Genomic DNA, 27,062 nt, shown 5'->3' with positions numbered 1-27,062 from the left:
TTTACAATAAAAATTAACAATGGTCTGATCTCTTGATGCTAGGAAACAACAACAGCAAGAAGTGTATGAGGGAGAAGGATGACAAGACAAAACATTTTAATTCAAACTTACTGTCTGAACAAGTGATTCTATTTCCTACTAATGTTCATGAATTCTTAGTGAAAGAAACACCAGCAATGTGCTTAATTCTGTTAATCTTTATATTAAATTTGCAGTGTTCAATCAGAGGTCAAAAAAAAAAGGAACTACTAGCAGCAGTGCTCATTATGAGATGCCCCAGTGCCCCAGGCCCTGCAGAGACAAACACTGGCTGTGGCGCTGTTCACCAAGAATACAAGTCATCACCTGAACAAGCCACAGTGATAAACCTGTCTAACAGGATTACAGAAGCTAAAAATCTTAGCTCAACTAATACAGTGTTTTAATTTGAGAGGAGTGGCAGATTTAAAAGTAGCAATCCATTAATCTAAATTTAAGTATAAAAACAAGTCTATAGTGCTAAATCCTCAACCACAAAAGCATGGCATGGTCAGAATTAATTGTTTTGTGATATGTTCTGCGTATACTTAATGTGGAAGATGAATACAAACACACAGAATTAATCCATGTCTGATAAGGACATCACACAGCAAAACAAGTAATTTCAATGTTCATTTGAACACCATGCATTCCTATTTCAAGTTTCTCTGTAAAATGAGAAAATGAAGCCTTCCTGTGAAGTTCACATGTTCTTACATGTCTACAGAGAATGTTGCTTCTGTTCTTATATGTCTACAGAGTGTTGGTTTTATTCTTATACTGAAATTCTGCTGTTCCTCCCTATATTCTGAATAATCAAGAGAATGGCAAAAAACAATTATTGCAGTAATGAGACTTACTGATGTAACACAGGATCCAGAACAATACAGCACATTCTGTGTCTAGAGCTATTATAAAAGAACAATGACTAAGCACAAGAATGAGAGAGCAGGACAACCTTGTCAAAGGAGATGAAATTATAAGAAGAATATAGTAAGTGAATTATGTATTCTTGTTGTACTTGCTGAAACATTCAGCATGTTATTAAATCCCATGCTCAATCACAGAACTGCAGAACTCAATGTCACAGGATACTGGAAATGCCAAGAATGTAGACAGATTAGAAAAAAGATTATATAAATCCATGGAGGATAGAACTACAGAGGACTATAAAATGTGATATGGCCTCCTGCTCACAGATGTTGGCAGAAAGGCGGGGGATATGAAAGAGAAAAATTCTCTATGTCATTTCTTATGCTGTCCTTTCAGACTCCCACCATTTATCACTATCAAAGCCAGGACACTGTGCCACACAGAGCCAGCAGCAATTCTCATAATCACAGAAAGATTTTTGGAAGAAGACATTAGTTGTGGTTGACCAGTGTTCCACAGCAAATTTCATTCAAGAGATCACTTTATTGACGAACTGTACTCTGATAAAAACAGAGACAAAGAGATCTGCTAGGTTACTGAAATAATAGAAGCATGTAGAGAAAAGCTATATCTGGTCTCCATAGGCTGCAGATTTGGAAGGGAGTATGCTACAACAACCACTAATCAATTACATCACTTCACAAAACCTTAAGCCCATGCTGTCCAACTAGCTTTCTTCACCATTTGTCATCTATTACTTGAGCTGTGGTTCCCCAAATCACCTCCACTCTGCAAATCACTAATCCTTTCTTCCAAATGCCTCACATGCTTCATGAAATGATGGGAAAGGTATTAGCAAAAATGCGTTTTAAGAGCTATTTGTTCCAGAAAGCATTTACCATGTCAGCTAAAATGAAACATGTGCTGCCTTGGTAAGTACAGTCAGATGCAGAACAGAGATTTAATACTGACCCACTAGCATCTGAGTATGGTTATGCAGAACCTCAAACACCTCCTATTTAATTTATGCCTTCTGAACCTCTGATTCACATTAGACAGAGGCTGTAGAGGAAAGAATAATGAACTAATCTCTGTGGAGTGGGAAGAAAAGTTAAAAAAAATATTTGTTAAGTGGCACAAGTACTTGGTATGCAGTTAGAAAAAGAAGGCAAGGTGCAGTGGTTTCACCAGTGTATGTCTCAGTACTTAAGCACTGCCAACACATTCAATATATGAGTTGTGTTTGTTTAATGATTTGAATTCCTTAATAAAGATTTGTATTTTATTTAACACATACTAAATTCTATCCTTTTGAGGGTTTTAGAAAAAAATGAAGTGCAAAGAGATAAATCATTAAACCTTTATATAAAACTGTTCATTAAAAAGACTTATTTGTTTATCCAAAATCCAGCTATCAGCCTGCTTTTCAGATATTCCAGTTGGGTGCTCTTCACAGGTCAAGAGGCACTGATCACCATGTTTGTGTTTGCATGGCTCAATATCAAGTAAAACCCCCGGCATTACAAACCAAGAACTATGTACACATGCATAACTGGTAACCCATCAAAGAAAACACCAAACAATCTTGAGCTAACAGAGCACATGTTAATTGGTATTAAGGACTGATCCTTAATCCCAATTGCCATCAGTGTGTATTCAGTACTGTATGGGAGCACCTACAAGGCACTCTTCACTGGCTGAGAGATAATATCTCTACTTTTAAATAAAGACCCAGAAATAAAAATAAAATACTAACAAAAACCTGTGGTTAGCATCAGACCCTCCAGAGTTATAAATAACAACAATAAAGTCAGTGCAATCATGCAGAATGATGTGGATCATTTGGATACAGTGAATCCATCTGCTAGTTTAATGATCGTCAAATGCAGCCTCATATCAAACTGCAAGCCAGAAAGAGGACTATCCCAAGAATGCCACAGAAATTACAAAAGGCTCTCAGGATTATAGCTGATAAACCATGTTAACTCCCAGAGTGGCTCTGGATCACATATTGAGGAGAATAAAAACATGAAAGTAATTTTATTTCTGGATGTTACATTGTTGGTCTGCAATAACAGTATCACTTACAAGCCCATAAATCTTAAAAGCAGCTGAAAAAAACATTAGGGAATGCAGACAAAGGCCAAAATAAGGGAGGACTGAAGAAAGAGCCTGAAAATCGAGACTGCTTAAACACTTCTATATTTGGCTTGAATTTAAGTAACAGAGATGAAAGGTCTCATCAAAATGAAATAAATACCAGAAAACTTCAAATCTGTAAAGTCACAGAAAGGCTAAGGATTACAGGGACCTAAGAATTACAGACATTTACTCATTCAGTCCCTTATGCAACCCAAGACAAGGTCCAGGTGCCTTGAGTACTTCCAAGGTTGGAGATTGTACAACATCTCTGAACAACAAATAAGGTGGCACAGGACAAAATGTTTTGTTTGTCTCTATCCAAGCATTTTGAATTAGCTTTGAAATGTTAGCTATTTATAAAAGGTATTTGGTACAATGGTAGTATCTGAAAACAAAGATTTTTTTTGCCGAAGAGAGAAATATTAAAAATAGTTCAATTTTCCTTGCTTGCATTTGCCACTATGTAAGAGCTATGAAAGCATCAGAGTTCCAACCTTATTCTTATTAAAGCCCTTGGCTTTCCACTGGCTGTATTTTCCACAATTCCAACTGGCATACTGGAAGCTAGATGTTGTAAACAAAAATCTGCCAATTTCTTTTGTGAAAAAAGGGTTGCAAAGCCAGTCATTGCTGCTACCGTTCTACCTGTTTGTTATTATAATCACCAGTCGTTGTAGTTAATGGTTCCTTTTGTATCAGTAAAGGCCCTGGCTAGGGCTAAGTTAATGGCTCTTCTCCCCAGACAGTGAGGGGAGGGGACCAGACGTGGGAGGGGGGCATCAGAAGATGCAAAACAACTTCGAGACCAGCATGCCATGGGAAGTGTCAAACTTACTGAAAAGACCCCAAAACCAACGAGCCAATACAGAATTAAGAAATTAGAGTGATGTCTAGATGTGCGGCACAGAGTGCTGAGCCTGCAGAGATGATGAAAGCCTTTGTTGCCCCTCACCCTGAACGCAGACATCATCTGAAACCAAGACCACGACCCGGGAGTCAGTAGAAAGTCGAGATCGGGGTTACACCCAAGGCACCCACGAGGACAGGACCCCCAGCTCTGCCCGTGGTGGACAAAGCTGCGCATTCCTCCTCCTCCCAGTCACGCGGGGAGACACGATGGAGACTGCAGACCCGTTGAGCTTCCCAATCTTGAGCTGATCTCTTTTAATAAAGGCATTAAAAGGAGAAAAAAAAAGTCTCCTGCCCTGTTTATTTCAACTGAGATCCCAAGTAACTTCTCCCATAACATTAAAGCACTGAAAATTGGCAGTAACTTTTGATCAGTGTTAATTTGTGCTGTGTTTAAATGTGACCCAGGAGTGCAAAGCTCTGCAACCTGTTACCTAACCCACTGAGAGCAACCTGTAATTCTTATATTCTACAATAATTCAAAGCACTTGTTGCTTATATTGACTTCAAAACAAAATGCAACCAATTAATTTTTGTGGGTTTTTTAAGAAGAATGTCTTCAACATATAAAAGGTATAACCCATGGCAACTATGTGTCTTGCAGTCTTAAAATTCTTTTGACTTGTGACATTGTTTGGCATTTTATCCTCTCTCAGGAACAAGGACTGCACAAAACCAAGGATTTTCAGAATCTTGAACTACTATTGCTCACCTGTGCTTTTGCCAATTTCTTTTCCAACAGGTCACGCTCCTTTTCTGTTTGTTGTAGACGCTTATTAAGCTCCACAATGTCTCCCTTTAATGAAGCCAGGGCTGCTAAATGAAGCTGGAAGACAGAAAGGAAAGAAACAAATGAATCAATTCACAAGCCACTTAGCACTAGAGGAGAGACAATATTATATGGCAGCTATAGTAATGCTAGTTTTCTGTAGTAGTTAATAGGAACTCCAGTAGAACAAAGTCTAAAAAAATTCCACATAAAACAATTTAACTAATAGTTTTTTAAACATGGAATTTTTCTTTCCAGGCAGAACACACATTCCTTCACCATATTCTTTATAAGGGTAAATACAATGAGGAATAATTCAGCTAGGAATGCATAGATTAGCTTTAATGCTACTGCATTAAGACATAGCCTGAGTCTTGCGCTATAAAACCTTACATTAAATGCTGACTAAGATTTGCATTATTGAATGAGGTGTACCACGTTTTGATGCCTTTAGACATATAGAGGTTATCATTCTAGTGAAAGTGGATAGCTCCATGTAAAGGCTTTGCTTTTATTTTGCAACTAACGCTTACATCACTGTGAGCTACTCTTCTGCAGTTGTTGCTCTCCTCAGTCCCACGCCAGCGAGTTTCAGTGATTCTTATCTACTAACCCACATATGAAGAACCCAAACTAATTTTCTTTCTGCAGCAGATCCTTTTGATGAAAGATATTTTCTACACTTAGCTGACAGCATTCGGAAATATATATCAGGCTAGGATAACTCACAACATTGAAATTAGGTTAGCTATATGACTTAAAAACCAAGAACAGTTCTTAAAAGAATTTTAATTGTTCCCACTCTTTTCTTGTCCTTAAATACCCCATTCATCTTTTCACCAAATTCATCAGCCAGAATTCAACACTAGGTATTGACAACTACAACTGGAAAGTCCAGGAGGAGAACTAGCCACTGGCCCTGAAGTCTTTCTTTGTAGTTGTAAAGAAACAGCTTCAAGTTATGCTGGGTATGAAAACAGAAGTGACCTTTCACACCAGACCAAGCAACACAGCAAACATTGCTCTGCTGCCAAGATTCAGACTGAAATACAAACTGCTTCTAATCCTCCACCCACTTTCAGTCCCTCAATCTGATATTCTATTGGGCAGGTCACCTAAAAGTAATTTTTCTTGTTTCATTTACAATGAATCAGATAGTGAGTCCTATTTTGATATAAATTCTACCTTTATAATACTGGAAGCCAGCAAAACCATAGCTGTTTTCCCATGCTGATGTGTGAAAGCAGCTGCCTGACAGCAGAGACCAGAACCAAATGGCTCTTCACATACAGTATCCATTGTTAATGAAAAAAACTCTGCCTTCAAGACAAGAAAGATAATTTTAATAAGGAATTTGGATGTGAATTCTGCCTTTTTAAATGCTGTGTAACTAGTAATTCCCTGGGTATCCTCACTTGTCAGTTCAGTCAACAGGACTTTCATTACATCAGCTACAAAAATACCTTACATGCAGTTATTTGTTTCAGTACAACTACATACATGCACAATTTTATGTTGCAGAACATTTAAGATTCTCAAGGCAGCCTCCTTTTTCATGTAAAAACAGTAGCTCAGGCTTGCTATGGGCATATCCTACACAGCTTCTATAAAGTATGTACACTGAAAACTCTGAATAAACCCAGAAACATCCTTAATACCTTGATGTATTTTTGGCCTTCAGCAGAAGGAAACTATGCATTGATTTCACAGCGCAGAGAAAAAAGAACCAGACCAATTGTACGAATCGGTTCGTTACTTCCTTCCGATTTTCAGGAAATCTGGTGAGTTTTTAAGCCACTGTTTTACCTTATTGCCATAACAGAGTAGAATTGTTGCAATGAAGCTCACAAGTTTGTTCATCAAAATGCACATCCTTCACCACAGCTTTCAAGTACTACATGAAAAATGGCTACAATTCTCCAAATTGAATAAAACAATGCTACATAGTCAAGTATCATTCCCTTTCATACCCTGTAATTAAATGATCACCAGCTGTTGTTTTAATTAAATACAAGACTAATAATGTCCATACACATGGCCTTGTAATATAAAAGGACACCATTAATTTGAAACTCTCAATGAAAAGCAACTTGTTCTCTGAACAGCAGAACTAATGAGGCAGACTTCCAATGGATGTGTCTTTGTCCTCTTCACCCTCTGCAGTCAGCTCAGCTGTTCTTCATGTCCCCTAGCACACTGCAAGCTGGGTAAGAAACAACATGAATTGTGCCTGGTTTTACAGCAGCCTGGCCTAGCAGCTCCTGCCAAAGATGGGCGAGTTACATCCACCTCTGTGCTCAGTATAGCACCTCTCTGCTCCAAACAACCAAAGGACAGCTTTATTAAGGACAAGGAAAGCTTGCTGTATCTTTTACCATCTTTCATTAATTAGACTGTTTTAGTTTCCAAGTCCTAATATACTTAAAAAACCAAACAAACAAAAAAACCCCACAAAACAAACAAACAAACAAACAAAAAACAACAAAAAACCCAAAACCAACAAAGAAACAAACCACAAAAACCCAAAAATAAAAACAAACAAAAAACCCCACCCAAAAACCCAAAACAACAACAACAAAAACCCCCAAACAACACAGTGAAAGGGCAGACTACATAAAAAGAAGCTATCATAACAGAGAAAGGCTGCTTGCGATACTCTAGTTTGATGTGCAAGTGATGCCTCCAGCTACCACTGAATACATAAGATTAACACAGCCATTGTAACTGTGTATTCATGGCAGAGTCAAGCTCTCCTCTGCAATTCCCTAAAAAGGTGTTAGGAACCATTGCTGCACTCTCCCTTAAGGTGTGAGCGCTCCCACAGATCATGCTTCCCAGTGTGCTTGTTTATCACAAGGCAGGTGGGAACTGGAACACAATCTTTGGATGTTGCTGTAACTCAGAAAAGGTAACATCTGAGCAAAGAGCTACCGTCTATGCAGAAGTATTCTTGGTGGGGGAAAAATTAACTTCATGTTTAGAAATCAAGTTTAATAAGCCAAATTTTTAAAGTGGGAAAGATTCAATATAAAAATCACAACCAGTAAGTCAGCCACAATTGTAACTCTGCAGCACTGAACTACTACAGGATTGTGACAACTGAGACAGAGAGAACTGGGGTGGCCATACAGCATACTGTTTTTTTTTCTCCCCTCAGCAAATAATGACAGATAAGGCAGAGTCACTATGACTAACACTCATACCATGCATTTATAGTTCAAGGTGGGCTGCCTCTTAATGACACAAGATTTTGAAACAAATCAAAAACTCAGTAGTGTATAAAATTAATACAGACAGCACAAAGATTTCTGCCAGTACAAGATACTGATCTGAACCTTTAAGCAACAGACTGAACAGAGAACCTACTTCATACATAGAAAACACTCAGTTGACAAAGCCTGCACAGTTCAAAAACTTTATATTGATCCAATACATCTACTCGAATTCCATCAAGAAAAATACCACTGTTGTGATGCTGGGGCACCCAAACTGTCCAACAGGACAAGCTAGGTCAACATGTGAGAACAAGATTAGAAGGGTCAGACTAGCCAACCAATTTGCTTCTCTACCATCATCCAAGAAAGTAAGAAAATACATTAGATGCACAGGATAAATTAAAAATTCATTACCTATCTTAGCTTAGAAGCTACAATTTCCTTGAGCTTTTATTACAGTAACAACAGCGGGTTGCTTACTGAAACATATACCACATGCTATACCCAATATATCCTGTCAGGTTTTAATACGTTAAATATACAGTAACAATTATTTATTATTATTAAGATATTACCAATATAAAGTAACAAACTCCATAATATGCTTTTGTTAAAATGCAAACCAAAGTACAGCTAAGTTTTGAAAGGTACTGTAATTATAAAAACATAAGGACAAGCTTAGGAAATGCAACTTCCTAACCTCTGATCAAGCCTCCTTTATAAATGCAGTTTCTTCCTCATTATCCACTTCCTTCTACGAGCATTTCACACAATACTGCAGACATGATATGCAATGCCTGTTTTGCACTCTGCTTTGAAGACTGTTTTTGGTGCTATGAAATGCTTTATGCAGGAATCAGGAACAACATTTGTGGGCAGTCGTATTTCTGAAGAATTTTGTGGGAAACAAATACAGAAGTAGATGGGATAATAAGATGAACTGAATGCTAAGGAAGCAGGTGACTACTGTACTGTTGAAGTGTTCTTCACACTGCTAGAAGTGTTCTGACGCCAAGAAAAAACCAACAGAAAATCGCAAAGGGCAATGAATGAGGGTGCTGAAAAAATTATAAGGTTAGATCCCTGAAAAAGCACTAAAATTAGTATTACACTCAGCATTTTTCCAAGCCATTGTGAAACGTGATCCTCACCACAAAATCTGATCCACATTTTTCATTCCCTCAGCCTGGAACCAGACTAATTAAATCATATTGCTAAAATCAGTTGTACTGACTGCACATGTTTGCTATTTTCAACAGAGAAATTACAAAAAGGACCTATGCATATAATTCTCTGTGAAATTTAAGTACTAATCTTATCTTATTCCCCTTGCTTCCTGTACTCCTTAGCCACACCACTGCTGCACACCAGTAGGTTGGGAACTGATGTTCAGAAAGGTAACCTCGGACATAACCAGGGAGCCATAAAATCACACCAAACTATATACCAATACAATGCATCCAAACACCAAAAGCCCAGTTTATTTGTTCTCTCTGTGTCCTCTGTGGCTGATCAGTAAAGCCCTGCCATGGGAGAAAGACCAGAGACGGGCCAGGGTATGTGTCCATGAAGCTCAGGAAGAATGTGGCTGGGTGAGACTGAGCACAGCTGTTGCAAAAAAAGCTGACTTGATCTCAACACCAAGAGGATCTGAGGGTCAGTTTTGATTTTGATAAACAACTGAACAGCTGAAAAAATCAGCTGGTGTGTATTTCTACCCAAGCTCATTAAGAGTGTGAATGTCTACGAGTGTATTAGCCAGGCCAGCATGGGGTGTTACACATGGTTCAGCCCAAAATAAAAACTATAAAAACATAATCAACTGACAGAATTTCAAAGTGAGTAATGAGTTTGAGCCAGTTTCAATTCACACATTTACTCCTAGCAAAGCCAGGGATGCTCAGTGTGGTGGGGGTGATTATGTTAGAGAGAGGCTGGGAACCATACTGGTGCTCTGTGATTGAGCTGTGCACTGCAACTGCTCTCCTCTGCTGTGTTTGACTTGTACCTGTATTGTGTTCTCACTGTGTTCTGTGACATGATGTTAAAACAAAAATCCTGTATACCATCAACTATCTTCAAATAAATAAATCTGATATTAAACATCACAGCTTCCACATGTGGACTGTCTAGAAGAACCTGGTCAGAAAATACCAGGCTCTGCCATTCTCCTTTTCATTTCCCACTGGCATTTTGCATAGTATAGTGCAAATAATCCACAACATGGACATTTTCTGTGTTTTGCAACTACTTAGTTTCATAACAGGCACCATACATAAAAACATATGATTAAATACTAAGAATTTTGCCTCTTCTCTGAAAATGTTCCAATTCTTTTGTTATCAAATTACACTGGACATTATGCTGGCTTTGAAAACCCAAGCTGCTTTGTAACATGAGAGATGATACATGTAGAGAACAACATGGAAAATACAAGTTAGAATTCCAGCTAACAGTGCAGAAAGGGCAAAACAGCAAATGTCTATCCACTGTATTTTCTAACACCTTTCTTCTTCAAGAGAATGAGGGATTTCAGTCAAAGAATGAAAAGGTTGGTGATGTAAGTTCATAGTGAAAAACACATCTGGAGACAGAAAAATAAAACCTTCAGCAATCTCAGGGCTGTGGTTGTGCTGTAGATTGGTAGCTTTCACAAATGGCAATATAGAACAGTACCAGGGCTGGTCCAGGGAAAGCACAGACAAGGCTGGCACTTATCTGCTCAGGTGAATGAGAAACTTTCATGCTAATGCACGGTAGATATACTGAAGACATGTGAACAAGGTACAGAGGAAAAAAATTACATAGAACAGTTAAGTGTGAAAGAAATCACAGCACTGCTTCACACAATCAGGGAAAAAAACCCCAAACAAAAAGAAACAAAAGTCAAGTCAAAGCTTAAAAATCTTTCTAAGAGAGAAGTTAAAAGATATGAAAGTCATGTTAGAGACGTTTGTTAACAGATAAAACTCCAAGGTGTTGTCAAGTTTACATTTTATCAGGCACACAGATCAGCACTACTTGCAAACAACACTTACTTAAAGCGATTGTTAGATGAATGTGTAGCTACTCTTAACGATTTTTCTTCTCTGTCCTGAGTTTTCATGCCACCTTCTCCTAGCCATGGCCCATAAAAGGTTCATTTTTTATGGTCCACATGATGAAATAAATGTAATCAAACTCAGTTTCTGTAAATTTACTGACAAAATGGAAGGGAAAAACATAAAAGAATAACCATATCCCAGAAGCAGTGACATGATAAATCAATATTCCCCAGACATTTTCAGCTATGATCTCTAAAGCACAGCCCTGAAATACCAGTCAACAGCCCTTTAAGTAACTACCCAAGGCAAAGTCAAAATTACTAAAAAAAGGGGTACCACCAAATTGCTGCCTACAAATATGCCCTAAAACTTTACGTCTGAAACAACTGTTACATGCTAATAAAAAAGCCTATATATTTTCAAAGTGACAGACAAAATGGACATTTTGTGACTGTGCTTCTGAGGCAATTATTGTCATATTAAACATTAGACAGTTACTTCATATGCTTGTGCAATACTAAACAAATAATGTGCCAACACTTGCCAGGATGGAGCCATTCAAATTCAAGAAAAACAAAGACCAAATTTTTGTAAGACACAGTTTTAATTTGAAAAATCTGCAGAAGATGTTTTCAATCTGTTTGTATTATTTAAAAATAATTCAACTGAAGTTGCTTGAGTTTTTTTTTACTGAAAATTAGCATTTGCAGGCACTTGTGAATATTTCAAACTATTTCTTAAAACAAACCAAAAAACTATTCCAACTAAATCAAAGCAAAAAAATGTTCCATAAAGAAAATACAATAAAGATTGTTTTAGAAGTACACAGAAGAGGTAAACTAATGCTATTCTGGTGAGCAGGATCAGTTTTAAAACGTATTAAAGGAAAAAACAAAGAATGCAATCATGGAAGATTTTCCCTTGAAAAATTAATCTGGCAATTCACACTTGATAAATGGACCATGGTGCTAATTGCACTTCTGAGTATGCCAGAGGCCTAGACTAATGGCTCTACTTCTATTACAACAGATGTTTACAGTATCATTGAAAAGAAAATTTTAGATTACATGAGAAGAAAAGCCAAATACTGAGACCTAAAAATAACAAAAGGAGACTAACACTTGAAACTGGGGACTGCAGAAAACAACTACACATTGGCAAATTCACTCGTTTGGGATTCTTAAGAATCTTCCCTGCGGCACTGCAGGGCAGCCCACATGTGGAACCCGATGGCCTCAGAATAGGCATCCACACTGTGCAGGAAAGGTCAGCCTTGCTTTTACCTTCCAGAGGAGGAACCTGCAGCTATTTCCACTCCCAGTGAGGGAGCAAAACAACAGTAATGCAGGGTATGAAAACGGGCTTGTGGGGAGACTAAGCTTAGAACAAAATACTGTCTTCATTTTTCAAGATACTATCTGCAATCACAGCTTTAACTAAAAATAATAATAATAAATTACTACAAAATTATGAGCTAGGAGGGATCATAGCTAGGTCCTTCATCCTGTCTTAGAAGGACTGTTCAGTTAACTCATTTAGCATTCTTACTCACCTTACACTTACTCTCAACATAATTTAAGTAAGGCAAATTATCTCTATCACTGCACCAATGCAAAGAGGAACAGACTTATTTTTTCCCTATCTCCTCTTCTGCCCAGCATCTCCAGAGAAAATTAACAGAGAAGAAAAACAGCAAAGTTAATTGCAGGTCCTTTTTGCTTGAAATCTCAGGATGCCAAATTCCTTTCCTCTGTTCCTTTCCAGTTTCTTGAGGTGATGGGCACACTATTTTCCACTCAGGAACAAAATGAGTGGAAAACTAATCACAGGAATGCACCTCACTCAATCCTTTGCATTTAGCATTATGGTGACCCACAGTCCAGTGCTGGCTGCAACAGAGAGAGTGTAAGCTCATCCACATTGGATTGTTTACCAAGAGTTCTGCCATAATTTGTAACAACTTAACCTGCTTCTTCAGCCTCAGCATTTACTGACTGACAATAATACAGATCTTTCAAAACAGAGATCACCATTCAAGAACCACTCAAACATTAGACATTACTTGTTATGCTAATTTAATCAAAATTTACTAAAATATCTCATAGTTCTTGAGTTCTTTCCAAAAACTATCTCAAAATAACTTCTGATTTTGAAAGATAGGACTATGGAACAGCAATAAAACTACTTACAAAGATACAAAGGATCTCTGTCTCCAGAATGACCCATGTGATCTGCTGTCACCATAAATTTAGAGAAATAAGATCTGTATTGCCAGGTCCAATCAGCACTTTGTTTCTACCATAAGCAAAAAAAAAAAAAACCCAAACAAAAACCAACTCAACCCCAGAAAACAAACAAAAAAACCCACCAAATCCTCTAGGATGTACTTGTCCAATTGTTTGAAACTCACAGAAAGAAAACATCTCTCCAGCTTTCCTTAGTCAGCTTATGCCCTAAAGAGCTTTACATTACCACGTCCATTATGTAACTTCCAAAAGTACAGCTTCAAAATGATTTTTAGAAGCAGCTAAACATCTTTGGAGCTCCCAGATGTAACAGCAAAATTCTCTGGATGCACTTGTACTTGCTTAACAAAACACATTCAGTACAGTTTTTAATTATTTCACCTTCCCAAGGTCAGCTGCACCTCTGAGACCTTCATATCCCCTTCCCTGCTCCTTTAAACTCCGGCCAGCTGCCACTCCCTCTTCCATCTCCTGATGGCCACTCCTTCCACGAAGCCCAGCATCCCTAAAGACACCCACCAGTCAAAGCCTATCCAGAGTGAAAAAGTTGAAAAGAAGCTGAGGTCTCCAGCGATCCCCCAGCTTACATTGAAGCAGTGGTTTTTAAAATGCTTTTAGAAAAAAAAAACATAAGGGCTACAGGGTTTTAACTATCAGCCACCTTTGCACTCCTGGCTCTAAATCTCAGACCAGTATTCCCAGGTCACTGTCTCACTACTACACGTCAATTCTTAGCACAAACAACTGTTTCCTACACCAGAACTTGCTGTTTTAGGCAGAAGTCAGTTCTTTTGCCCAGTAATCTTCACAAGCCAATCAAAACTGGATGCACAACTTCTCCAAGGGCAGTTAATTTCTTCAGAGTTACTACAAATTCAAGGCAGGAAAATTACTTATGCTACTATAACTTCAGTTGCTGCAGGAAGTTTCTAGCTCCATGCCAAAGACAACTCCATGTGAGTTGTCTTTGAGTATTTCTCTCATAAGAAGTACCCAGTACATTCTGGCATTTTCAATCACAAGTCTTGCATTTTTCACTGCCTTCTCTTTCTTATTACCTGGTCAATACACTGGGTAAAAGCTGACTAATTTTAATGAAAGCTTTGCAAATGGATGGCAAACTGCAGGAGGAGTTAGCGTTACTTCCTGCTGAGGTTTTCCACTGCACGGGATGTTATTATTCAATTTATAATTTTAACAAATTGGATACAAAACAATTACTGTTGCAAAATACAGCCCTGATAAGGCTCTGTGATGAATCATCTCTCAGAGTATGTTATAAGGAAGTGAGTATGTCAACAGTTACTACAACACTGTTAGAGGAGCTTGTTTACAACAGAAAACACTGAAAAAAGCATCTGCTTATCTGGATTTCAGTACAACAGTAAGTTTTTTTTATATTTATATAAAGATTCTTAATGAAAGTATGCTGAATAAAGAAAAGACTCGAGCACAATTGCTGCACTCTATCCTAACAAACTGCTGCCCCTTTCTAAAAACAGTCCATACCCCTGTTCAAGTAAGTTCTTGCTCTCTATGGCATAACTCTTTTGATATAAATATCTTTATTTTTATACTGAAAAATACCACTTAAAACATCTTCTTCTGTCTGGAAGAACACAATTTGCATTACTGAAAACCATTGGAGGGTTCCCCCCGCCCCCGCAAGATAAAAGCAGTGTCAGAGAAACAAGAAACTGAAAATGCCCTCCACCACCTTTCATCCTCCAGATACCATTTATTTGAATGTTCAGATCTAGTGCTGGTCACCAGAAAACATTATGCAACACTTCTGCATGATGCCTCAAACTCCTTTCTGATAGCGACTACCTTTGGAAAGAAGCAAACAGCACAAAGATACGCCACTCATCAACCAGAGCTGTTCAAAAAACTCAATAGCATGATTACATTTTCTTTTTCAGTCATACAGCTTACAGTTAATGCAATAGAACCTCCAGTGCACAAACTAAGAGGGTGAAAATCAACCTTGATAAATGTTTATTATCAATTGCACTAATACAGATAAATCTGCACAGCTGGCAGACCTCAACTTGCTTACTGAATTAAGTATTTGTATACGTAAGTTTTTTAGTATTTCAGTAACACCTGGATATATTATTCCATTCAGGATAAGTATTTTTTTGTCATGCACTGGACTAATAAGCCAACACGGTATCTCTGTCTGTAACGTCAGGCACAGCATCTTGTTCCAAGTGGCATCATACTTTTTCAGCAATTTATTTAACAGGCTTCTCCCAGTATAAAAGCAAGTAGCTGTAAAATTTGCAGAGAATCAAGAGTATGAATCACGACAAAACCAAGCTAGAGCATTTGAGTCAACTGGTGACAGCAATTTGTTAAGATGGGATCAAAAGTAATTTGGAGGCAGAGACAGTAATTATGGACCTGAAGCTACTGTTCATGAGTGCAATGGTTAGAATTTCAGCCTAGTTCAAAACTCTGTCTGCAAAACTCATGGGTGTCTGGAGAACCCTGGTACAAGATTAAATGTTTTTCTCTTAACGTCTCTTCCCACAAAGACCTCATTTTCTTTCTTTTTTTACTATAAGTTCAGAGACAGAGGCTTGACAGATGAACTTCAGTTTTTCTTCAAGTGACAATGTCTCTATTTTCTTTTTCAACTGGTATAAAAACATTATACTCTTGTTCATCAAGAAATGTACAACAATTTTCTTAAATGTCAAAAACTTCTGCAAATTAAAAGTTATTTTCTAACCACATTATTTCATATTTGGGTTAAGACTACTCATTTTATATGAATTTTCCTCTGCAATTTTTCTGCAAAAGAATAAGCTGAGGATTCAAATGTGTCTATCAGACAATTAATCTTCACTTGTATATACACACACTCGAAATTTAATTGCACTTACTGAAATTACAGATGCTTATAATTACCAAACTTGAAAGTTTCAGTCACACAGAAAAACAGCAATTGCTCTAACATTTTGAATTAATTTACATAGTATTCCCAATATTATGCATCTGTCTCTACCAAGCCCAAGGCAGATTCATTCCTTATCTTGGACTCTGAATGCACAATTCAACCCTGCATTTCACCCATGCAATCCTATTAAATAAACAGGAGTTGCATAGATATTTATGAGTCCAGAGCATGGTTCTATGCAAAGTGCACATCCCCTGAGACTGTCGTTCTTTGAGTGTAACTTTCTTTGCTTTAAATCATCAAATAATAACATTACTAATCATCTAAGGAAGTCAGGACAGAACAGAAATTTGCTTCTACAGCACTTTGATAAAATATATTTTTATGTTTATATAACACAAATGCATGCCTACATATGCACATATGAAAAAACCAAAGCAGGGGTCATGACAAGACAAAATTTATAATTCAAAGGTTTTGTATGTGTTACACATTCCACTTAACACTTAAAAATGTCTGCATCCTTCTTATGACCACTTTCACTAACATTCACCCATACAAAAAGACTCACTGTGAGCCTGACATATAAAGAGCTTTCAAGCAGTAAATGGAACAGCTGTAAATCTACATAAGGCTCTACAAATAAATCTTGTGCTCTTTGCTGCCGATACAGAAACATTAATCTTAAGAGGAACACAATGTAGCACCTCCTTATCTGTTTAAAGTAGGGCAAATATTTTACTCATGTTAATAGTTCTGACAAAAAAGGACCAACACTCCATTATTCCATCTAACACGTGGTTTATTTTTCACCCCTGAACAGCATGTAGGCAAAAAAATTTGCTGATTCCAAAGTTGTAAAGCTATTCTGTATTAATTCTTCATAAAAATCGTACCTCATTCATACGGCATTCCTATTTGAATATTTATACAGCATGTGGCATATTACTCATATAATCTAGCAGAATGGAAGTTGAAGTTACTTTTTTCATTTTTCATGGCTTCACTATCTGTGTAACAGAATACTTCACAGTTCAGGTGAAGAGTTACATTGGTGCATTTTTTTCCATTCAATTTCATTTACCTTCTCAGCAATTGTTTCTGTGGGCTCTAAATCTTGACATATCAAGAAATATTTTCATTAATGTAATTCTAAGAATGAAACAGTAATCACTCTAATGTAATTGTAGAAACATCAGTGAAAAAAAATCCACCAGTTTTTTCATCTTAAAGCAGATTTCTGTATCAAAAGGCATACTAAAATAAGTGTTGTATCAGACCAGACCACAGGCTTATAGTCCAGCATCCTCTGCGAGTGGCAAATCAGAGAGAAGTTGAAGAAAACACGTAAGAACTACCTTTACACATTTGTAAAGCTTCTCTGATATTGCTTTGCCCATTCTGCACATCAAAGATAACTTTTGTCCCTTTTGATCTCCTTCATATCACTCGTGAATTTATAATGCTCTCTCAAAACATATACCTCTTTTTCTTCCTTATCATCTGAGGCTAACATACCCTAATCTATTTAACAGGACAAGCTCTTCCACTTTTAATCCTCCCAGGTACCTTTCTTGGGACTGCTTTAGTTTGACAGTTCTGGTGCTTGACACAACACAGCCCTGTGAAACAGTGCTTGGCTGTACAGCCAGCCATGCTGATTTTTTGCTGTCAGCAACCTCAATCTATGCATATATTAAATCACCGACTTCCACTACATTAACAATCTAGCCTGCACGTCTTTGTGTTTTCAAGTATTTCTCCTGGATATATTCCATGGTTCTCTGCGCTGAGAATTTCAAAGTCATCTGTCCTCCTCATCACCCCTACTTTAAATAACTGTATCAACTGCAAGGAAAAATGCAGGTCTTTAGTAGAAAGCACTGGTAAGGGCATTAGCAGTTCCCCCTCCATGAAGTGGGCAGGCTGTGTCTTCAGCTAAAACATGTCTGGGAATTTATTGTGTATGAATGCTGGTAACAGCTGCGGATATGCAAGCAGCAACACAAGACATGTCTGTGCACACGACAGGTATATTAAAGAAGGCAACCTACAAGTGACAACATCATGGCATCATGCCAGAGATGGCAATTACACAAATTATTTGTTTTCTACAGAGCTGTGGGTAACTTGACTTCAGTGAATGAAACTCCTACTTTCATATTCATATTTTGACAAATACCATCAGAAACATGCATTTCTGGTGAAGCCACATACATCCATCTTGAGCAACATCCCCACACCTTCCATTCTGGCCCACTAGCTCAGCTAAGCGTGCATTTAGACAGCTATGCTGTTTCAATATCCAAGTTACACCTACACTGTGCCATGTTGACTTAGTTGTAAGCCTTGATGTTCACAGAGGGAGGTCAAGGGCTTGCAGGTGGCTGCACTCACTCCTCCGGTCTGCAATTCCAGCCTGAACTCTCCTTTCCTCCACTTTGCCTGCTGTGATTTCTCCCCTCTCCAGGGTCCCGACATAAGATACTTTTATGTGTTCTTTTTTTCCAGATTGTTTATTCCCTTCCCCACATACCATTCGTCTCCTGTTCCCTCCCTTCACCGAAGCTGCCAGCAACTCCCTGTGCAGCCTAGAGCCTGCAGTATAGCAGCTGTTTCCATTCAGCCCTGTGGTCCCTCTGAGGATGGAATTACCCCTCATTAACCCTCTCCCTCCTGCTGTTATGCATCGCTGCAGCTATTTAACTAAGTGCAGGGAGCAGTTAGTACTGTCTCTGTTTGCAGTCACCAGTCCTGCCTCTTTCAGCTGCAATGCTGAATATGCAGCAACATACTCAGCTGTCACAGGTATCTAAGCCCTAGAACATAACAGCTCAAAGACTCCAGAAATTAAGGTCGGTAAACAGATATTTTAAAATATCTGACAGGGATCAGATTTCCAACAGCAAGGGTCAAGTTTTAATACATGTTAAAAAAGCAGCCATTTTGCAAAGTAATCTGTAATTTCTTTATGGTTTTGTGTTTGATTTGTTGAGGGATTTTTTAACCTTCTCAAAATAGTGGAATTCTTTATGACATTTCTTTGCTGAAGTGCACCTAACTGCTCCATGTGCCAGAGTATTTAGGAATATATACTGAAAAACAAACTTTTAAAATCCTGCTGAGATAAAACAACTTTTTAAAAGAAGTGGTAGCTGTAGAAAATTAACATTGGTTGTTTTCTATTTTTACATTGTGGTAAGAAGGTGAGTGTTCCTCCTCCTCCCAACCACAGTCCCCAGCTGTCTCAGTCCATTTTCAAGTATTTTTTTGTCCTACACAAGAAGGTATTGATGGCTTCCTTGCACAAACAACTACTTGCTTCAGGCATCTCATCCAAGTCTCAGGTTAAATTTGTCATTAGATGGACCCAGACTGCAATGTACACAAAACTCTTATTACAAAATAGCCTGGCTTGAAAGAAGTTGCACAGTGCTCAATTAACGACAGGCAGCAAAGCTGAAGTGGCTACTTGGGCAGAAGCAGCAATGCCCGCAAACCTGACCCTGAACAGCCAAACACATTCCTCTTCCTGCTCCCACCAAACTCCTGGGAACAGCCACAGAAGAGTGTTCCGGGCTTGGTACAAGGCGCGCTGTCCTAGCAACAGGCCTTCCCCATCACTATTTTGTTTACTCTTCCTCTAAACTCACCAGAGGCCCTACTCCTTCCATGCTGGAGCAAGTCTGACTGCAGGACCTGGGACTCACAGGACAAACCCTTGACACCACACAACTGATTCTGTAACATATGTTTAACTGTTTATTCAAATGTTTACTCCTTAAGTGAACCTATTTGAAGGTCTTCTAGCCATGCAGATGTTAAAATTTCTGAGGGGGTAAGGGCTCAGGAACAAACTAAAAGCAAGCAAGCAGTTTTCCTCTGAAGGAAGAATCCCTCCCGACCTTGAGACCTGAAATTATTGCTTCAGACACAGTTCAATGTCACCCACCGAGCGTCATCTCAAAGCACTCTGCAAAATACTCTTTGCAGTCTCAACAACTGGAAGGGTAAAAGAACGACAGACACTACAGACGCCACCATGAATTTTCTCTTTCTTGAGTCACACAATGGGATATCTTCCTGCCAATTTGACTGTGTTAACATCACTGCAAAGCAATCTAATCAGCAGGAATCCAAATGTCCACTAAAACAAGGAGGAAAAAATAAAATTGACCTGACCCAGAAAATGAGGGAATGTAATTTATTTTCCTTGTCTCGTTCTAAGATTCCAGCACCAGACAGTGTTTCTGAATGCCTGTGCCAGTCTGAATAAAAACATACTGATATACACAGTGTATTTTAGAGTAAAAAGGTGCCAGCCTCACCCAGGACATGCTTTGAAAGAGCTAAATCTGGTCAGAGGACAGAAAGTTTATACAAACCACATTACATGAAATTACCACAGTGGAGACAAAATAAGACTCAGTCCTACTGTTCCCTTCCACTTCAATGAAATTGTAATCACAAACATATAATTGCATGCTTAATGTGTTTAGCTACCTAGGATATGTAAATTTCAGTTTCATTTTTTCATGGTCCTAACATACCATATATCCACACGCAGTCAAATTTAAGTGTAGGAATTTCTTGAAGGAAAGGATGTGAGAGGCAGGAAGGCAAGAAATGTTTCCTGAGATTGTCTGCACCAACTATATGAGATTCTCACATTTATCTTTTCAAATAACTCCGGTAGAGTATTTCTGTAAATGTAATTTGTAGTGCTCTTTAATCCTGTTACCAAGATTTCCCATTTGCCCAGTCTCAACAGAGAACCAGAGAAATTTATAATCTGCTTCTCTGAGCTCTGATCATGCACAGTTCATGCACACTCAAAAACCTCCATTCAAGTTCCATTTATAAATGTATAATGAGACTGAAACAGTCCCCACTGCACTAGCAGAATATTACATAATCTCTTCAGGTGCTGTGGGTCAAAACTGGATTTGTATTAACCTGGTTAAGATATTTTGCTGAGGTCAGTTCCACTGCCCAGCAAAAGCATGAGATTCAGAGTAAGTCTGCAAGACTGCAACATGAAGGATGTTGCATGATACAGAGCACCTTTATTTTTCTGATCTTTTCCCCAATCCATATTCAGATGAGCATAAATTCCAGTTTGGGCTGCTATTAGAAAACAGAGCACGGATGCTCATGTCTATGCTTATGTGACTAGTGATCCAAAGTCCAAGCCCCATGTTTGTATCACCCATTTTGCAGCCCTCCTTGCAATTATTTCTACCTGAAGGTCAGAGCTGGTTGTATAATTCAGTGCTACACACCAGCCATACACTGGAATCATCAACTCTGCCTTCCCTTCCTTTTCAGACAATACCAGGCTGTGCACCTAGAGACACATGCAGTAGGGCTTACATATGCTTCCCTTGTAGTCACCCCCAGCTTTTCCCAAATGTTGTGATGCAGACTGTGGGGACTTGGTCAGTAAATGGTGCTGTGAATTAGACAACCCTGCTTTGAACTAATATACTTGAGTTTCCTGAGATTTGAGTTAGCTGCTTTTCTTAAGTAAGGACATTAAGGGCTTTTCTAATTAATAGCAAATGTTCCATTACATTACAAAATCAGAAAATAGGACAGAGATCTGGAAAAGAATTCAAGGACAGTATAAACCAGATGTCTCTAGACAAGACCATTACACTTAAACATAAACATCTCTCTGCACAACTCACGCACATTTTTGCAGCGTTACCAACTCAACAGTTCAGTGCTATTCCATATCCCAGAACTACACACTGCAGGAGACACGAACGCAGCACAATCAGCCAAGGGAAAACTGGGGTTTGTTTTACATATTCAGCTATGTGAGTATCAATGGACAACTTTGAACTGCCAGCAAAAATTATGGAAACTGTGAGAATCAGCCATTCTGCCTGCTCAACCTATTTCTCAGCTATGGGCAGAATGATGGCAGATGGGAACACCCCAGCCCTTCAAAATCCCAACAGGCCTACACATTGTAGCCTAATTTTATCCGAGCTGATTTTGGGTTTCTAATCCTTACACATGGGATGGAGCTGTTTCTCCCACCAGTCTGAATCATCCATTTTGAAACTATTACATCTTCTTCCTACACACTCCCTACAAATAATCGGCAGATGAGACTTTTCCATGCCTAGCGTAACACAATTAGACTATGCCATTTGAAACAATTAAAAAAACTATTACATGGGCAGAGATTTTTTTAAAAAGTCCTCAATCACCTTTTACTTAAGTCTCTCACCCAGCTAAAAACAAAATAGCATCACAGCTTAACAGAATTAGGCTAAAAAAAACCAAAGAATCCCCTCCAAAACAATGATAAAACCCGAATTATTTCATACTCTTGAAAGCCCAAATAACACAAACAACAGCAGAACATTGAGAAATTCCTGCAGCACACAGAAGATTTGGGAGGCTCATTACTATCAACTCTTCTGAATTAAAGCCTGAAAACACCACATGCTACTGGTTAAAGATCCCTAGGATTTCCTAGGCAGAATGAGAATGTAAAACTACTAATATTGTAAAAATCTTGGAGTGAAAAGTAAGGTACCACATAGAAACTTTACACAAGTGGGTAATGATATTTCTTCCAGAGATTTTGTTTTAGGTTTTTTGGGGTTTTTTTTTTGGGGGGGGGGGGTGTTTGTGGGGTTTTTTTGTTTGTTTGGGGTTTTTTTTTTTTGTTGTTGTTGTTTTGTTTTTTTGTTTTCAGCTATCAGACAGAAAATGGCAGACCTGGCACTGGAAGCCAGTTGCTTCATTTCTCAGACCAGTGGTCCTACCATCCAACCATCCTGACCCCAGCGAATTTTATGAACATATTTTGGTAGGTACACCATAAGGTTAACTCTGTTTACTATCCTATTCTATGTGCATGAATTATACAGTACAGCAGTTACATTAAAAACCAGCCATTTCAGAAACTAATAAAACTCTGAAATAATTTCTTTTTTTTTTAAATCAAAAGTGAGGTGACACTGCCAGTTTTCTGGTGACAAATAATTCATTTTTTAGATTAGGACAATAGGAATTAGAAAGCTTGTTTTGAAACAGTAATTGAGAAGAGACATTTCATTCACATAAAACCACAAATGCACTAGTGATTTCATCTCTGTGAAGAAAACCACAGAGGGAATGAAAGAAAAGCTTTTATTGCTGTACTGCAATGAATATGGAAACAATTTTGCTACCCGTTGTAGACATTAATATTTAGTAACACTGTTTTGGAAAATGTGTAGTATGTATTAAAGTCAAGATACTTCAATTTGTCTTCAGTGATGCAATGCAGCCCCCCACCAAAAACCAACAAAAAAATGCTTTATAGATCATCACTCCACATCTTAAAATATTTTAATGCAGCAGTTTTAAGGCAGAAGAGAAAGTAAACTAAAAAGGAATAGACATATCTAAAACCTACCCTGAGCACTGGTGTCCACAACTATATGTAAAAGGGACTTGAACATTATTTATAGTTAAGAAAGCAGGACCTCAGATGGGAATTGAAATATTAGATATAGCTTATTTTAGTCCCAACTTGGTTCACATTTCATGGAAGCCATGCCCTGCAGTCATTTCAGAACACCCCGTTTTCTTTTATAAATTAATCATAGTAATGTGCTCTGCTGTCAGACATCATGGAAATACCAGCCCAGCTGACAAACAGAATTCTTACCCTTGTTTTCAAAGGTGACCAAATCAGTTCTTTACAAAGAACCTATCAGTTGATAAAGACACATCTGTAAGTGTACATGAGGTATGTCTGGAAATGCAGCCCATATTTTAAAAACCTACAAAACTTGAGCTAATCCAATGTACCTAACCTTATTTAACCAGGGAAGCAGACCCAGAGACATGAAGGATGAGGACTGGTGAATCTGAAAGATGTGGAATGGTGTAAGGCTGAAGAATGCTCCAGAAACATGAAATGACACAGGTTGGATGGTTGATCTCTAGCCCAGTCTTGTGCTCACAGTAGAGTCAATGTTGCTTAGGACTTTTTGCACAGCTGGGTCTTGAAAACCTCCATGGAAGGAGACTGGATGTGGTAACTACAAAATATATCCCATTTAAGTAAAAGTTCCAAGTGTCTCAGGAATACTTAATTCCAACTTTAATTAATTTACAGTCAGACATCACAATTGCACTGTAAAGTAAGCAAAAATGCCACTAAGCTGTGAAGAGGCATTAACTCGTGAGGCCCACCTCACCTAACTTCAATACCTATAAAAGGGAAATAAATTGGACTAACGACCTCTGCAAGTAAGAGTAAACAGGCTGCTGCTGGAAAGATGAGTGAAGAATGAGAAACAGTACTTAAGTTTTACACAGACAGTTTGAAAATTGAAGAGATTTTGGTAGAAGGCCAGACAATACAAGATGGGATGATATTGAGTTATGGTGCAGCACGGCTCTGACAGAGGCACAGAGAGAAAGCAAAGCAGCGAGAGAAGGAACTGTGCATTTATGGAAGGAGTCGTATTTGGGAGTCAATAAGATGACAGGCCCTGTCTGCAACTCAGGTAAGAGGTCATCTGGAATAATCCACTCAGTCTTAAAACATGGAATTATCAAGGAGAGAATGAGATACTGAGGATTCAGAAAAGAACAATGAGCACCACAGAGCCACTGATCAGACTGCTCTGCAGGACTATCTACCTACTCTCAAGTGCTATTTTCATCACTACAAATTTGTACACCTGTGAGGCATGTGAAGTTGAGATGAATTATCTGGGTAAGCGGCAAGGAGCAGGAGCAGCTACTTCCAGGGTGTCGACCCAGTGTGGAAATGCATTTTGGGTAACAAGAACTTTAATACAGGAGAGTAAGAAAGGAAAGTATATTATGATTTTTTTCTGAGTATATGACTGTGTTCAGTTCAACAATCTCCCAAGAGACATTTCTGATTTTCCATAATCTAAGACATACTGAAGAGTTGCAAAAGGTTCTGAAATACTACACAGTAGTAGTAAACAAAGATAGGGCAAACAATCCAAGTGTTAGGACCAAAATAGAGAGAAATAATATGAAATGAGAAATAGCATCCAGCTCTAACAGCAACAGCCAAGCAAATAATCTCTGCACCACTAGTGTTCTTTGAAAACCTTCAAGCTCTTCTTGCATTTAGTCCTCTTCATCTCTTGTTTTTAGACATAAAGGTATACTTGAAATAGAAGAAAGGGGGGAAAAAGCACCCAACACAAAGCAAAGTATGGAATTATTCCTTCCCTAAAATCCTTAAAAAATACAACTTAAATTTAGAACAAAGAAAACTTCTCAGCACAACTTGATTTATATGAACAGATCTTCATCATGGTATTACTACCCCTTATATATAAATTAAGAGCTTCTCTTCAAAAGTATCTCTGATAAGGATAAAATAATTGTGCCTGAATTCTTTAGAAGAGTCACACTCATCATAAATGAGCAACACCACAGGAAAGCCGGTAAATCCATTAATGGGATAGCCTGGTACAGTTTTGATTGGCATGCTTAGAATCTTGCTATAGGTTGGCATTATTCTGGCTCACCACGGGAGACACCCTCTGAATGCCGACCCTTCTATTCTGCCCCCACCCTGCTGGGGGGAGGCTGCCAGAAGGTGTCAATCCACAGCAGGGCCTACAGCACTGAGCGACAGAGCACATTCCCAGGTGAGAGAATCCATATGACTTGGAGCACTCTGATCCTCTCCCTTCTTTCAAATACACACCAAAGACTAATTTAATGTCAGTATGTGATTACAACAACAATAACAAAAGGGACAAAGGAGTAAGTAGGAGTAGGAAGCAACAAAGTCTAGTTGCTGGTTTTGTTTTTTTTTTTTACCTATCTGAATTTAAGAACTGAAAATATGCGATAATCAAGCATGTCAAAATGAACTTTCCAAAACGTGAGATGTTATATAACTCAGTGAAATACAGAAAAACATTCTGTGCCAGAAGAGGAAACATCAACAATCATCTATAAATAGTTTTTAAAAAATGAGGGAGTTCACTTCCAAATGAGTGATTGTGACTTTGCTGCTTTCACCCTGGCTGTAATCCAACTGAGCAAGAAAGAGGTTTGTCTTTGCAGGTCTGGCTAATGCACAACTTTTCAGAGAGAAAAGCAAATTGGAAAAGGATCAGATGTCAGCCTGTTCCTTTATTCTATAATGGTCAGAACACAAAATTACTTATGAGTATAGGACATAGGTCACACTGTAGCTTTTCAGAACTCATCTGAAGTCAGTTTTACGTCATCCCAAATACTCTTTATATCATACAGAAAATGCACAAAATTTCTCCCAGATTCTTTACAATTAAACCTCTGGTTTTTATGGGAGCTGTAATGAAGAAAAAACAGTAGTGAAGGGCAAAAACAAAAGCAAAGCTAACTGTCAAGCCACAGAGGAAGCTAAGCAAAGTCCACTTAGGATGTAAGCCCTGGAGACTATATGAGCACAAACCTTGGTTATTGATCAAGCCCAAACTGTCCTGAATCAGTGTAAAACATTCCCCAGAGCAAAGATCAAGGGGGTAACACTGTCACCACTGTCACAGAATAACACCATTTTTCTCCTTCTGAAAGGCTTTTCCAGTATGAGACTGTCTCAGCTGATACACCTTCAAGGAAACACCTATTCTGTCAGTCCTCATGACTGTAGTTCATGAGTCGCCTGGAAACTCAGAGGGTGACAGTTTAAACCGACCTCCTTGTTATCACCATCTTATCCACATAATCTCACACTTCCGTGCTGCTACTTCGCACCTGCATTGTGTTTGGACTAAGTCACACAGAGAACTGCCTACTTGAGCCTTCTGTGAGTGTCCCTCACCAGGAATGCACCCATGATCTCCTCTTTGCCTGAACTCCACCTCCCCTGGAGTGGGAAAGCTAGCACCACTCTTTTGGCAAAACTTGTCAGCAAGACAGAAGATCTCACTCTGCTTGCTTCAT

At 38.4% G+C, this 27,062-nt stretch overlaps 1 protein-coding gene across 4 annotated transcripts in view; it reads right to left on the bottom strand.

Moving 5' to 3' along the window:
* The window catches only part of MCC (MCC regulator of WNT signaling pathway), a 184,000-nt gene that overhangs the window by 64,271 nt on the left and 92,667 nt on the right, over positions 1 to 27,062 (bottom strand). For all 4 annotated transcript variants that reach the window (XM_005494560.4, XM_026797725.2, XM_074533460.1 and 1 more), the window contains one exon: positions 4,655 to 4,768. In XM_005494560.4, coding sequence (XP_005494617.2) covers positions 4,655 to 4,768 — 114 coding nt within the window. The remainder of the gene's footprint in view (positions 1 to 4,654; positions 4,769 to 27,062) is intronic.

Source organism: Zonotrichia albicollis, chromosome Z, assembly GCF_047830755.1.
Source record: "Zonotrichia albicollis isolate bZonAlb1 chromosome Z, bZonAlb1.hap1, whole genome shotgun sequence".
Taxonomy (NCBI): Eukaryota; Metazoa; Chordata; class Aves; order Passeriformes; family Passerellidae; genus Zonotrichia; species Zonotrichia albicollis.
This window is presented reverse-complemented; position numbering and strand designations above follow the sequence as displayed.